We start from the raw sequence: 14920 nt of genomic DNA, 5'->3' as shown, positions 1-14920 counted from the left end.
CAAGAAGGGCTACCCAGAAACCAAGCAGTGACCAGACAAACAGGCCCTATCAATAATTAATTTATCTTCCTTTATGCATCAATAGAACTACTTATGTAACATTTACTCTAACATGGAAAATTACATTTGCTAACTGTCTTCCACCACATGACAAAGCTAACAGGATATCTTAGAAGCAACATAGCATAAAAAAACCCCCCTTCTCCTTGTTTCTACAAGATATGCCTAGTCTCCTTGTAACACTTAAATTCCAATTTTCCCATCTTAATAGACCTACATTCCCTCCTGGTACAAAAAGTGTGCTGCTACATCTGTATGCGATTACTAATTATCTCAGTACTGTCCATTACACATTACAAAGGCAATAGTACTTGCCAGCACAATCAAGCTCATTGAAACAAAGATGGTCCAACTTCCAAAGAGCAGAATATATGTTCTAGCCTTCAAAATCAAAGCAGATGTAAAGCCTTCAAGCCATGCAACCAACAAATTGTTGGTTATCTGCCCAACATTAACAAGATCACAGAAACATTTATATTTGCTTGTCAATTGTTGCGCCAATAAACATGAACTTATTGTAAGATCAAACTTCACATATGCACTACAAAATTACAGCTCCTTTTACAGAGAATATGCATTTCGTGTGAAATGAAAATCCAATAGGTTTACAATTAGTCAGATTGGTGCAACTTCAAATATAATAAGAAAGAATTACTCATGTAGAATTGTAGATGCACATGTATGCAGTTTAAGCAATCAAACCAATTGATCAATGAAAGGAAGGCTGGGGCCAAAGTCTTTTACAGGATCAATAAAGAAATACCCAAACCATAAACAAACATCGATATCAACATACTAAAGGGACCCAGGAGACACTTCTTTTTAAGAGTCATAAAAATTCTTAGTCTCATATAATGTAATCTTCTCTTTTCTGAATAAGAGGTAAATAGTACAGACCAATTTATTAAAACACTAACGGTTCTTTCGAGAGCTCATAATAGTAGGAAAAGGAATCATAAATGATTAAATCTTTTACCTAATGTGTATGTTCTCCTAAAACCAAAATTGGCGGAGGTAGACACTTGGTTAAATATACTCGAGTTGGCTGCAATATTTAGGGTATACTTTTGGTGCCTATATAGTGTAGAGAAGAAGTATAAACCTCAGCCAACTTGTAAATATGGTTTTTAATTATCTTCTATGTTAATTTATCAATTCTAGTATATTTTGAAGTTCAGTTCATCTTTTCTAAATATGAACATCCAACATTTATTGCTGATCATAGATGCTGACACATTTAGCATCAACTTATCTTTTTTTGGTCATACATAAGTTTTATTGACTTACCACTAAGTGTGTTTTACATGAATTATGGTTGTAAAGATTTTAGCTGCGACCAGTATGAACCTCCTGATGGTAGGACACCTGGTATGAGTTTTCACAGGCAAACCTTGACGCCAAATTCTTGGCAGTCTTGTATTTTTTCACCTATACTGAGGTTATTAACTTATTATTAGAAAAGATGCATTCGTTCATTCATCACACTGGCAATTTCCACTTCCATTAGTATCACTCTGTTGAGATATCTAGTAGTTCAGCTTACATCTTGAATCTTGATTCACCAATAGTGCTCCTTTATGTCCTCTAAAGTGATACTCACAGCACATGCGACTAATTCAGTTCAGCTTATGATATTCAAAGTCTCATCCACTTCAGTACACTAGACAGGTATATATTTGCACAATTATATAGAGAAGAACGAGTTAATGTATCAATTACTGATATGAGACATTAGAAAATTAGTCAAATTGAAGGGATTTACATAAAAGATGATTCCTACAGTAACATGGTACTGCTAAGGACGAAACAGGCAGTTTATTCTTTTTGGTCGGAACCTGATGTTACCACATTAATGAGAGGCAATAGCTCAATCTTTGTAAAGCAAAAAATAGTGAATACAATAAAGAGTTAAAGAAAGAAAGACTTAGTAACAATTAATTGAAGCCTGATCTGGATTAGATAGTATATATCCTTAGGACTACATTTTGCAAAGAAGAAATAAGTCAAGGAACATTGCATACTGCTAAATGAAAGACTATTGAAAAAAAAAGCATGTAAATTGCAAATAAACGTTGACCTATAAATTATCCCACTAGCCTGTGCACAAGGCCATAGATTTATATACACAGGAAAACTAGACCAGATGCAGAGCCCAAGTCTAAACTTACGAACATTCTACAACTTTACCTTATGGTCACAAACTTGTTAGTCCCATGCTTGGCCCAGTAAGTCCTCAAGTCAATTGGATTACTAAGATTATATCCTTCACCTGCAAGCTTTTCTAACACCTTCTTAAATGCACCTTGGCTCATCTTTCGCCCAGCAATACGTGCCCCTCGCCTCTTTGTGCTCATCGGGAGAGGGTGCATAGAAATGTTTGTAGTACAGCAAGCGGACTGCCACCCTCCAACACCCCAACGGTAGCACTGCTGGGGAGTTCCTGTGCATGAACATACTGGAGTGGGAATACCTGATATGTCCAAATCAATCCCATTAATCACCATATCCGTTCTCTTGCCCCCATTCTTCCCTTGTGAGACTGAACGACTATTACTTCCCTCTCTCGGTGCAGGGACCTTCTTTGGCTTCTTAGGCTTTGGGACCTTCTCAGGGTGAGTCTGAGACCTCTTCTTCAAAGGTGCATCTTTTATGGTTCGTGGCTCATCGACCACCAGGACCTTGTCATCCTTGGGTGGCTCAGGCATCTGCATCATCGGGAAGGCATGGGCACCATGGGCATTGGCAAGGGCCCCATAATTGGGGTTCATAGGCATCATATGGACCATTTTGCTTTCCCTATGGTTCATCCAACCATTCCTAGCAAACTCCACTGGAATAGACGGTTCTGAGACACCACAATCACGGTGGAGATACCCTCCACTAGAGAGGAATGGCTTTGTGTCTCGTTCCATCACTGAAGACATAAGCTGCAGGCCTAAATTACTCTTCACAGGCTGCTCATAGTAGGCCCAATTCCGCATGCCAAGTCCCCCATCATTATCCATAAAGGCAGAAGTAATGCTGAATTTACCAAGAGTTCGGGCAAAGGGAACCCCGAAAGAGCTAACTTTTACCAAATCTAACAACCCGTCAACCACATTACCTGCTCATGGACAGATGAAGAGAACCCATCACACAAAATACACAAAAAGATAAAACCTTTTCGAGATAGAACCAAAAACAAGGGCTATAAAAAGGAGATACTAAGTGAAGAAAACAAGAAGACATTTTGACACAAAACCCTAAATCCAGATTCTCTCAAAATGCCACAAAGACTGAGATAGTTTCAATTTCTACCTCCAAAATCCTACATTTTTAGGAGAAACTGTAGGTCCTAACTATGCAAGTTCAGATCTTTAATGACGAAAACTTTGTGAGGGATTAAGAATATGAGAGGGGGGAAAAAGCAAAACGAAACATCAAAAGAGGAAATGGTAACTCATGGACTCCATGGTCCATCCTTCACCATCAATGTGATAAGGGAGAGAAGATAATAGAAAAGGAGGGGAGGTGAGAAAACGAAATACTTACTTTGGGGAGAGCTACCCCTCAAAAAACATAAAACTTTGGGAAGAGCTGTCTCTAGGGTTCTTTGCCGCGTACGGTGCAAGAGATAGAGGACTGAACAAAGGTGAAGAGTGGAATTCCTCGATACATATATAACGCACCGTTATACTTTGATGCCAAATATAATATTTTTAATTCCCTTAACTATATTTTATCTTTCCTTTTTAGAAGTATTAGATATATAGAAATTATAGATGTACATTATATATACTATTCTTCCCTGCAGACATGGCCTAGCAATGAAAACGGGTCGGATATACTAGTAAAATTATATCCGCAACTATATCTTTATCCCAATACAAATAGTGAACGCACAGTGTTATATATATCGAATTTTAGATATATTTACATCAATTTATTAATATATAAGAACTCATGATATAATTTGTAATATCTATAGATAATTAGTAAATATATCTGAAAATTAGATTAGAAATTTAGATTACTGTATAAGAAGGTTTTTTTTTTCTACATCACTATTTTTATGATAAATTAATCTAAATATTAATTTAGATATTATTCTTTAATCCAAGTACCATTTACTCTGTACACGTGTTTCTTCTGGGTATCTTTTTCATCTAAGAAAATACTATTTTTACTATCCAAAATTTTGTTACGAAAATCACAATAAATATATAAGATATGTGGTCGTGTCTTTCCTCAATTTTATTTACACGAAGAAATGGGTTAATGAGCTAATGAGCCAGAGAATACCATTACCTGGCTAGAAATCTCGACAGGTCCGGGATCATTCGACAAGACCTCGCGGTTCGGATCCAAACCTACCTCCATCTGAACCCATCCGATTTGGGTGCCTCGTCGTGGTTCTCTTTAATCTCTCTCGCTACATGGTGTGTGTAGTAGCGAACGACAACTGAGGTGAAGTTATCGCTGCTATTCTCGTAGGTCTCTTACTCTCTCTTTCTCTTCCTCTTCCTCTCTTCTTTCTTGCGTTGATGCATTCCTGTTTACTTCCAAGTGTCGCACTTGGAAATCCTTGTAAAAACCCAAAATAAGGAACCGTGTTTTATTTACTTCTTTGTTATTGACCGCATCGGGAGTCGATTTGGTTCTTTTCTTTGAGCTCTAAGTGCAAATTTAGCTCTACTCGAAAGCGGTGGTTGCAAGGACTAACCGTTAATTTGATCTGCTACGATTAGTTTCACGTCTATTAACGGGTTTGATTCCTCAATCGTTAGAGATTTGGGAATCTACATATGTGCACATGAGATGTTTGTTTTAATTTCTGAAAGAGTTGAGGACAAAGAATGCTTTTTAATTCTTCCTATGTTTTTTGGATTTTTTTTTTCAATAAGTTCAATCTTAGGTTGTAATCCAAGGTTACAAAGAGTTTTTCAAATTGTTTTGCTAACAATTGTGAGTAACTTATAGGCCACTTCTTCATATCTTTAAGCAAATTTGTATAGATTCAACATAGAGGTACTAATATGCATATTATGCTGGATTAAAGGAAGCAAGCAGCTCCAAAAATTTTGAGCACTTGGTTAGACTCACTTAGTAATCTTTAGGGTGCATTTGGTACCACAGATGTTTTCTATCCTTCTTTTTAATCCTACCTCTTATCTCAGCAACAGAAATTTATTTATTGCGGCTTAGACTGGCTAAGTCCTGAAGTTATATAAATAATTGATATTCAAAGTAACAAACTTATCCTGCCTTAAAAGATGTGTTAATTTTCCTTGTCAAACATAGTTAGCTTATTACCCTTTTTTTTTTAATTGATATATACTGCTATATAAGTAGGTTATGTGCTAGAGAAACCAATTTAAAATCCTATAGGAACATTTTGAATTTTTGATGTTTCCTTTTCTACAGCATCAAGGAAGATGACTGCTGCTGATCTCATGGCTCATTGTTCAGGTTTTGATCCCTTTCTTGATTTATTCTCTTAAATTCTGCTATATATATATGTATGTTTCTATATGATGCAATTTGTTTATGTTTCAGGATCATTTCTATTTAGCAAATATCAACCATCTATCCACATTCAGCATTCTAGTACGATCAAATTCCAGTTTGTGAAGGTCCTTGCTAAAATTTTCATTTTGACATAACTGAAAATTGAAAAACTTTTAGTATTGGTTTCCTTTTTGTGTATTTCATCTGTTTCATTTGTAGGTTTCCAGAACACTACTTTGTCAATCCTTTCGATCTACTAGGCTCATAAATTGTGCAACTGCTGGGAAGGGTGGTCGTCAAAAATTATCTGTGGATGGATTTGAACATGAACCATTTTGGTTGAGTATGGTTAAGGATGTCGTTTGGTAAGCAATAATTCTTTTTCAGTTTTCACATATTATATACTATCGACATTTTGTAATTTAGTGAATTCTCTCTTTCCCTCTATCTCCTCTTTTTGTTATATGCAGGGGTCTGAGAATGTTGGCAGTCTTTTTGGCTGAGCAGCCTAGTCAATTGAAGTACATAGAGTGGCCAACCTTTCAAACCACGGTATATACATTCTAGTAAATGAGCAATAAACACTCATTGCATTTAATGCTTATTTTACAACTCTCTCTCTCTCTCTCTCTCTCTCTCTCTCTCTCTCTCTCTCTCTCTCTCTCTCTCTCTCCCCTTCTCTCTCTCCCTTCTCTCTCTCCCTCCTGATATACTTGTATTCTTACTGGCATAAGATTATCAAATTGATTGACCTCATTTTAAATGATTCAGATGACTTGGGCCTATAACCATCTATGACCAATTTTGAATTATGTCTCATGCCACATTACCTCAGAACCAACACATGGACAGGAAATATGAAGATGAACATACCATAATGCACTACTAATTTAGAAGCTTTACACCTTTACCCTCATCGTTGACATTTTCTATAACATGTGCTGCATAGTCGGTAAGCTTAGGCATATACCCTCGTGTATAATCTAGGTGACCCATATACTGTAAAGCAGCATATTTTTTTGGTTTTAAATCATACCTGTTTCTAAACTCAAGTTTCTTGACGTGAAACAATGCTTTTAACTTTTCAAACTACTGTCAGAGATTGCATGCTCCTGATCTCATTTTCTTCCCATTCTTCTAATCCATCTTATTTGCGTGCTTGCCTACATGGACTGAGATTTGCTACTCATAAGACAACAAAAAGGGCCCTTGATCACTCTTAGGATGAAGCTCTGCGTTTTATCTCTTCTTATTTGGTTAAATGATAATTGCAAGCTGGGCTGCAATTTTGCAAATGATCTGGCTGTTCATGAAGCTTGGGCTTGACTTGGTCGTGATACAAGTTGAGCTTCGAGCTCCTTCTTTAGATCAGCTGATAAATCAGTGGAGCTTGGCCCCAAACATTTGAATAGGCTAAGACCTGTTCAGAAGTGTTGGCTTATGAACTGAGTGTAGAGGTCAAGTTCAGCTCAAGGTCAAGCCAAGCATTGGAAGTTGGAACCTGCATGTCAATTGGCTGAGGACATGTTCAGTACTCAATTCAGCCTGGTTCTTTTTGACATCTAGACAAAAAGTCTATCAAGATTAAGATGGCAAGTTGCAAACCTTTGTTTGTGTTGAAATCTTTGGTCAATTTCATTCTGTATACATCCACGGAACAAGAACCCAATTTACTGAAATGTGTTTGTTGTGGAAATTTTGTGCTGGACAGTATCCATCTAAAAAGTAAAACCTACTCCAGTAATTGATGCTTATCTGCAATGATTGAGGTTGAGTACGAAAGATTAACTAGTATGATGACATGTTAAAATTTAACCTATCAAGAATGTGCACTGATTCACTCCAGCAATTTTCTCAGTCTACATACTTCAAGTTAGATCGATAGATATTCATATAGATGAAATTGGCACTTATTAGTGAGTTACTTTGTTTGCTAGTGATAGCAGGCCTCTGCAAATTTGTTTGTTCAGCAGTCTGTTTTGGTATTGTCTTTTCTCGTTTTCTTTTAAAGTTTCGATTCTCAGCTATTGTTTGAATGTTCCAGGAGATCTCTTCTTTTATACTTGAATTTGCTTCTTGTAGAGTTATAGTAATTTGACGGATCCATCTCTTTATTCTACATACTTACATTTATGTATAGTTGAAATATTTATTAAATTAGTAACCTGCAAAACTTCGCAATTCCTTCCTGATAAGTAAATTTCGGTACTTGTTGCAGTTGAAGACGGCTTGCCTCACCCTTGTCCTTGTAGCCTTGCTCATTGTTGCATTGTCCTCTATTGACTCAGCTCTCTGCTATATATTGGCTTGGCTGCTTAGGAAGTCTGCATGAATCATTGGTATTGTATTTTACTGTTTAAGTTGCATCTTCTTAATGGTTATATTACGGTTATTATGTTTATAATATACCCATCCGTAGACCAATAAAAAATTATCTGATACTTTCACTGGCAAATTGAAATGACATAGTCGTCCTTGTCCTGTTCACATTATCCCAATTTAGATGCTAGTAGCCTAGTATGGATATGCCAATGATTTTTAAGCATACTGATGTCTTTCAATTATTACCGAATTTAATGTGTTATTTTTGGTGTATATTGTCAATGTCCGGAAATAGTTTTGCATCTTCACCTTCTATGGGGAATAAAACTTTTCTTTTACCCAAGAAGAAAGAAATTTAATAAGGTGAATAAAATAAGGGCTAGCTATGTGATGTTCAATTTGTTTCGATATACTTTATTTGCCTATAGAAATGTTGACTCTGTTACAAGACATAACTGCTTATTAATGTTTTGGATTTAAACAGGTGGTAGATGAAATTTTGGAAAACGAGCTTTGATTGGGTCTGCCATCTTTTTACTTTTTCTCAGATGAGTGGAGCTATTCATGGAAAAATTATGCGAATCAGTGCGTGAGCTGTTTCAGTTACATTTCCAAAGACTCAGAAGATTTATACGAGCTCAATCCGAGCTCCAAGGCCCTTAACTTGGCAAAGAAATATGTGCTCGTACTTATAAAATTCATATTGAATATTGATACCGTTGGCAAAAATATTTTAATTCAAAAAAACTATTGTTTAAATTGCTTAAAGAATGAAAATGAGGTTTCACAAACATGGAAGTGTTAGATTCAGAACTGTTTCTCCTTTTTCTTACCAGTGGACAGTAAATTAAGTCATTATTGTATGGAATGTATAGCTAATATAGAAAAATGTCTTCACCTTCACTATTGGTAACAGTCTTATCGAAGGTGCTGTTTTGATTTATCGAGAAAGAAAAAAAGGGCTGATCTCCTGAACATTTCAAACAAGAGTTATTCATATTCGATCCTGATAATATAAGACTCTTTGTGCCTGGAGTTTGACGAGTCTCCCACCGTTTCATAGGAACTTTTTGATCCCATAAAACACCCAAAGAACTGAAATAATTCATACGTTCCCCATATAGTCTACCAATCATTAAGAAGGTGATCCATATTCAATAGAATGATAGAGGCTCTCTTACCAGGCAGGAAACTGATCTGCTTAAACTCCTCCACGTAGAAGCTAGTCTAAAATGAAGTTTGCAACATAATCACGGCGTGTGCAAGAAAATATCGAGCATTTCCCAGCTCGTGCTGCAACTTCTCAGATTCAGTCAAGGAAGCAAACTACATTAGGTATTTGAGCTCGAGGTGTCAAAACTTCCAGACACTGTATGTCATTCTTGTCAGCAATAATTTATACTCATGCTAATACATCTGATATGAAGCATACAAGCGAACGGTAGTGAAGAAAAAAAAAAAATTATTCCACAAGGGAGATACAGAGGGCGACAAGCATTCCCAGTATCAAAGATGTCAACTGAGTTAAAGTGCTTCTGAAAGTAATCTTCCCATCATTCATTTGCGGGAGGACTCCTGCAACTGCTATATATATGAAACCACCAGCAGTAAATCCCTGAAGAAACAGCATAATACCCAGTGTTAATATATCATCTGTACCAGTAGATTACTAAATGCAGATAGGTTTCGGAAAATTTACTTCAATTATAGAAGAGTGCCCTGGATCTTTGCCTAGTACCAAAGCCTGAAGAAGAGTCAAGAAAATGTCAGCACTCCAGTTTTTAATAATTATATGCAAGAAAAAGAATTGGAATAGAAAATTCTTACTAATGCTGTTCCAACCAATGCCACTAATGCAGAGAGAAAATTGTAAAAGAGAGCTTTAGAGACGGTGAATCCCGACCGCACCAAGATCCCGAAATCGCCAACCTTAATATAGTGAAAAGTAAGCAAATATCAGACAGCAGAACAGACCTTGTTGATCATTACAATATAGTTGCTAACTGTTTCTTTGTGCATATAAAATTAATGCTATCAACAAGTAGAAAAGGTAAGCATTTAACAGCCACTGAGCATGAACCTGCTCCCACTTTCACCCAAAATTTTGGGTTCCTGACAAGTAACGACCAACATATTCATAATAGGAATATTACCAACTTCTAACTGGTTTAGGATACTAGGTCAATCCTAGTCCCACTAAACAAACATATTCATAATAGGAATTGTACTTTCTATAACCATATCATTGATTTCACGAAGTGAGATCAACAATTGTTAGGAAAAACTATTAGTAATACATGTTATCAATCTCCACCTTCCACAATTCTTTCTCCTTTAGTTCTTCCCTCCCTCTTCTCTGGTCTCATGATTGGACATACCCGAATGTTGAATTTCTCTTTCTCCTTTATTATTTCCATCTCCTTTCCTGGCCCCATGAATTGCACATTCAATGGTTGAATTTTTGTGTAAATTTAAGGCTTCATCAAACCTCAACCACATAAAAGCAATGCCTTGGAAAAAAATTTGGTTAGAAACATGAGTACTTCTGAGTTTGATTCTCTTTCTCTCTCTATATATATATGAGGGTGATGAATGTGCCCAGATGTCTACAATGAAATTATAGTTAAATCAATTTGCAAGCGACAACAATTAGTTTCCAGTCGCTGAAGGATTTTGCAGACGGGGAAGAGCATACCTCTTGAGGAAGTTCATGAGCAAGCAGAAATAATGTTCTAGACCACCCTCCAACTGAACCATGCAGCAAAAATGCACTCCCCAAAGCCATTCCATCAGTAAAATTGTGCTGCATTATTCAAACATTTGATGTATAAATCTTAATGAAACTGAAGACCAAATAAGTCAACATCATGAACCGATATTCCAACATTTATGGTTGTCCACTCACAACACCGTCGGAGAAAAGATTCAAGTAGCCAAACACCAAGTTCGAGGCAGGAGTGGGAGGAGCTGTCTCATCCAAGGATGACATATTTGTGGCAGGAGCATTTGCATTATTTACGGGCTCTCCATCAGTAATGGCAGCACCAGTAGAAGCTCTTCTCTGTGTAAAAGGCGAGAAACACAAATTTAGCATATGTATCCATATCAATTCGTCATGGAGTAGACTGCAAATCATAAAGTGTTCTAGCCAAAAAAAAAGGTGGATACAGAACATCTCAGACAGGCAAACCAAGATTTCCTCATACAAGGGAATATAACATGACTCTGGCACATACTTTAAGCATTTTCTAAATCTCATCCTTGGTAGAAGAATAATTTAACTGTTGCATAAATTGTATTATACATCTACAATGAACTAACATTTTGGAAAACCCACCAACACAATCAGCACAGAAGATATACACATCCACATTCTTACAGATATGTCACTTTTAAAACTACTTATCGGTGCAGAGTGGTGCTTGCAAAAAGAAATGTGGTAACTACTCTAGATAGTGAAGCCTTAGCATGATGGGGAATTGGAGATGACCAAGAAACTTGATCTATACAACAAAATTTGAACATAAATGTCATGCTAAAGTAGCATAATTTCTAAATCTCTATTATGAGAATCAATACCGGAGGAATTCATAAGCGCAAAACATTGAATTAAAGGGTGGAACGATCCAAAATAATAAGTAAGCCACAGTTGCATTGTAATTAAGGCTGTCAAATTAAACAAGCAGCTTGGCTCAACTTGACCGAAGGTTGGGCTTGGCTTGGCTCGACTTGAGCTGAGCCAAACTTAAACAAATTTGTGGGCTCGAAAAATTATTTATTAAAATATATGTGTGTTTATATATATATATTAAGGCTTGCTCAAGCTCGGCTAGATAGGCTCGATTTAGCTCGACTTGAGAATAGCCTACTTTTAGGATTGGACTTGGCTCAGACTAGTTTGGTTGAAAAAATGCTCAATTCAAGCTCGAGCTTGGCTCGAGCGGAGCTTGACTTGAGTTGAGCCGAGCCTCAAATAAATTAGGCTTGATTATTTAACATCATTAATGACCAAGTAGGAATATGTTAGCATAATACAACGACATAATCATTGATCCCTGATAACAAGGAAATTAACCAATGAAACATGTATATTTGAACTACTAATATTTTAGAGGCTCTAGAAAAAACATGAGGAACAATGTCCAAAACTCCGATGTACCTTATGAAGGACATTGGGCTCAGTACGCTTTCCATCACTTATGACTTCTTCAGCTACATCTGAAGAGTTTCTTTTGACATCACTATGATTTGGATTTGATTTATCATTGATGTCGTCATTATCATTTTCCTTGTTATGGGATTTATAGTGGTGGTGGTGGTGCCCATGACCCAATTCATGAAATCCTTTTCCAGAATTATCTTCAACATATCTTACGACTTTCTCAACGATAAGAAATAGTACAATACCAACTGCAGAACAAGATGAAACAGTAATTGTTAGGCCACAAGAAAACAGATGGAATCTATACAAAGTAACAAGATGAAACAGAGCATGTTGATTCTAGATACTCACACAGAATAGACAATCCAATAGAAAGATCTTTTAGAGAATGGGCATGTGAATGTCCATGATCATGATGGTGATTGTGATGGTCATGTGAATGAGCGTTCTCACCACCTAAAAAGTGACAGAAAGCAAATTAGATAGCATAGCACATTAATAGTCTATTAACTCTTCCTAAGAATGAGACATCACAATCTTTGCCAAGAGATAGGAGCATTCATTGGGTAAGATTTCTTTATGTAGTGTGCAAAATGAGTTATAACATCAGAATAGCTAACAAGGAGCACAAGGGAATGGACAATCTGAGTTAACCATAGATTAGTCACAGTGCTTTTATGTGCAATGAATTTAAATATCTAATACATAAGGGCAAATTTACCATCCTGTTCCCATCAATTACTGAAGCACTTGTAGAAGCAAGAGCAATTTAAATTATATGCCAGAAGTCCTAGCACACAGATAAAGTGCGTAACTAGAATTTCCAGAATATATGAAGGTAATGCAAAAACAAATCAGCAACAGCATTGGACATACAACATACATATCAAATCATACCAAAAGCATGAGGCAACTGATGAAGAAAAGCATCCCCAAGCATTGCTCCTGCCTGCAAGCAAAATTGCCATTTAAGAGAATAATTCAGTTTTAGGGATCATCTGGCCAAGAAATGAAGAGCCTTTAAGAAAAACATTAGGATACAGTCCATCAAGACACTCCTATATAGGATGAACACAGAGGAGGGGCATAATTATATGATAGTTTCACAAGAGGTTGAATGTACGAAAAGTTCTTTCTGTCCTCATACAAAATGGATCCAATAATGAAGAGGAGATACTTCTTAAAATTCTAAAGAAACAACATAAAGAGGGTTTCTCTAGAAAGCTGTTCTAATGGCCAAATGAGAATTGTGTTATATCAGATTATCAAACTAGGAGTTTTTTTTTATGCATCGACTGAGAGCTCTTCCTCATAAAGTGTAACGACACATAATGGTGATGAACAAACTGATATAATTACCAATGCTCCTCATCAGCAAGAACATGAGTGTACGATCAATTAATCAATTGTACAACTTTAATCTGTAAACTCAAAATTGGAACTCTTTTATCTGTCTGTAAGTGAAAGAAATAAAAAGACATCAAGCATTTGATAGGTCGTATTCAACATCAATTTATTCAAAGCACCAAAAAGCATAGTGATTATGAAATAATATCCTTACCCCAAACAAAGCCAAAGAATCGACCACGACCTTGGATGGCTTACCCTGAACTGCATCAACAAGAAATTTCAACAACGGATACAGTATAGCAACAAGAACTAAACCGATTAGATCAGATTTACTCACAAAAGATCACCGGAAGGATAATGAGGCAGATGAGAGACGCCATGCTCACGAGAAGCGAACACCCCATCGCCCGCACCCAAATACCTTCCACCCCCAAATCCAAACGAATCAACTTTTAGAACCTACCGTCACTATCGATTGGAAAGATCGCAATTTTCTAAAACTTACTCACCCAATGGAGATGTCTCACGATCAAAATCATCATGGTCATGATGGTGGTCGTGATGATGATGGTGGTCGTGATGATGATGGTGATCGAATCCGTCGAGTGCTAGATCCTCCTCCTCTGCCAACTCCTCTGGAAGCTTTCGTTGCCGGATTTCGTCATGGTGGTGGCCGTGGCCGCAGTGGTCGTGGTCGTGGTCATGGTCGGATCCGGTGGGGGCGGAGAATGGGCACGACGGCGAGGTCTCCACGTGGCACGCGACAAGAGGAGCGGCGGCGAATAGGAGGAGGAAGATGAGAGACGAAGGGGGCATAGTGTAAGGTTTAAGATGAGGAGGAGCGCTTGCAAGTGCCCTCGAGGGTGATACAGAGGACGAGGACAAAGAGGAGGACTACGATGCCCACTATAACACCGAAGGTGACCACATCCATCTCATCTATTCTCACCCCACTATTTATTAAAACATTTTATTATTTTCTTCTAATATATCACTTTCTGAAAAATATCCCAATTGAAGAGAAGAAGAAAGTAGGAGACAGGGAGGAAAATAACAAAGCGCATCGCCTCCTGAGAGGAATTCTCGTACTTGTTGTCAGAGTCAGAGGAGAGTACCCTTCGATGGCAGAAGAGGATTACAGCGGTCACCGTCTCACCGGAGAGTCAGGGGATACAATTATCGGAGAAGATGGTGCTGGCTCAGACCCGAGGTGAACCGGAAGGAGAGAAAAGAGACGCTTTTCTGCTATATAGTTTGGAGTGGAAGCCGGTGTGGGATCTGCTGCAACGTTGCTTTCATTAGAACACGACGGCTGTCCTCCAGATAGCCAATCCGACGGCTCCAGGTGTGGATATATTAATTGGTAGCATTTGGATGGACTGAATATGATCTATGGTACCTCTTCTTCTGTTCCAATTCGCATTTCCAATCAAATTTGCTTGCCATGAATTAAGGCTTTAATAGGGAATCTTCTTTGTTAAATAGGTAATAAATAAAATGCTAACCTTTAATAGGGAATCTTCTTACTTTTTTGGCATG

General features: G+C 37.2%; 3 protein-coding genes across 7 annotated transcripts; 1 reads left to right on the top strand and 2 right to left on the bottom strand.

The window, feature by feature from the left end:
- Nucleotides 1-1988: 1988 nt before the first annotated feature.
- Nucleotides 1989-3716, bottom strand: LOC140778457 (protein Barley B recombinant-like). Of its 2 annotated transcripts, none has more exons than XM_073123176.1 (2): nucleotides 3592-3716; nucleotides 1989-3163 (listed from the first exon to the last, which is right to left on the bottom strand). In XM_073123176.1, the coding sequence occupies exon 2, from the start codon at nucleotides 3063-3065 to the stop codon at nucleotides 2244-2246; it is 822 nt and encodes a 273-aa protein (XP_072979277.1). In that variant the 5' UTR covers nucleotides 3066-3163; nucleotides 3592-3716; the 3' UTR covers nucleotides 1989-2243. The 2 variants fall into 2 exon arrangements, with proteins under 2 accessions (XP_072979277.1, XP_072979278.1); XM_073123177.1 differs by lacking the exon at nucleotides 3592-3716 and adding an exon at nucleotides 3358-3554.
- A 665-nt stretch (nucleotides 3717-4381) lies between these two features.
- LOC140779111 (uncharacterized) lies at nucleotides 4382-8723 on the top strand. 4 transcript variants are annotated; one of them, XM_073124084.1, is made up of 7 exons: nucleotides 4382-4533; nucleotides 5464-5508; nucleotides 5596-5672; nucleotides 5767-5912; nucleotides 6018-6099; nucleotides 7766-7886; nucleotides 8418-8723. In XM_073124084.1, exons 2-6 carry the CDS (start codon nucleotides 5475-5477, stop codon nucleotides 7877-7879), a joined length of 453 nt encoding a protein of 150 aa, XP_072980185.1. In that variant the 5' UTR covers nucleotides 4382-4533; nucleotides 5464-5474; the 3' UTR covers nucleotides 7880-7886; nucleotides 8418-8723. The 4 variants fall into 4 exon arrangements, with proteins under 4 accessions (XP_072980185.1, XP_072980182.1, XP_072980183.1 ...); XM_073124081.1 differs by having other exon boundaries at nucleotides 4387-4533; nucleotides 8354-8422; XM_073124082.1 differs by having other exon boundaries at nucleotides 4395-4529; nucleotides 8354-8422.
- A 406-nt stretch (nucleotides 8724-9129) lies between these two features.
- LOC140779110 (IAA-alanine resistance protein 1) lies at nucleotides 9130-14755 on the bottom strand. Its single transcript, XM_073124080.1, has 11 exons — nucleotides 13891-14755; nucleotides 13719-13802; nucleotides 13593-13642; nucleotides 12929-12980; nucleotides 12383-12487; nucleotides 12029-12279; nucleotides 10775-10930; nucleotides 10565-10672; nucleotides 9697-9798; nucleotides 9569-9613; nucleotides 9130-9484 (listed from the first exon to the last, which is right to left on the bottom strand). The coding sequence occupies exons 1-11, from the start codon at nucleotides 14195-14197 to the stop codon at nucleotides 9332-9334; spliced, it is 1413 nt and encodes a 470-aa protein (XP_072980181.1). The 5' UTR covers nucleotides 14198-14755; the 3' UTR covers nucleotides 9130-9331.
- Between the last annotated feature and the right edge of the window lie 165 nt (nucleotides 14756-14920).

The sequence above is a fragment of the Typha angustifolia genome, chromosome 15 (genome assembly GCF_048772165.1).
Source record: "Typha angustifolia cultivar Huaian chromosome 15, ASM4877216v1, whole genome shotgun sequence".
Classification (NCBI taxonomy): domain Eukaryota; kingdom Viridiplantae; phylum Streptophyta; class Magnoliopsida; order Poales; family Typhaceae; genus Typha; species Typha angustifolia.
Note: the sequence above shows the minus strand (reverse complement) of the source record. Positions and strands in the feature narration are given on the sequence as shown.

Bases quoted from the DNA above. Each gene is read 5' to 3' on its own strand.
- LOC140778457 (XM_073123176.1), bottom strand. From the start codon at position 3,065: ATGGATAATGATGGGGGACTTGGCATGCGGAATTGGGCCTACTATGAG.
- LOC140779111 (XM_073124084.1), top strand. From the start codon at position 5,475: ATGACTGCTGCTGATCTCATGGCTCATTGTTCAG. The intron at 5,509-5,595 runs GTTTTGATCCCT...TTTATGTTTCAG, and splicing joins TCTCATGGCTCATTGTTCAG to GATCATTTCTATTTAGCAAA. The intron at 5,913-6,017 runs GTAAGCAATAAT...TGTTATATGCAG, and splicing joins ATGGTTAAGGATGTCGTTTG to GGGTCTGAGAATGTTGGCAG.
- LOC140779110 (XM_073124080.1), bottom strand. From the start codon at position 14,197: ATGCCCCCTTCGTCTCTCATCTTCCTCCTCCTATTCGCCGCCGCTCCT. The intron at 13,803-13,890 runs GTGAGTAAGTTT...TGGGGGTGGAAG, and splicing joins TCGTGAGACATCTCCATTGG to GTATTTGGGTGCGGGCGATG. The intron at 9,799-10,564 runs GTATGCTCTTCC...CACTATATTAAG, and splicing joins CTCATGAACTTCCTCAAGAG to GTTGGCGATTTCGGGATCTT.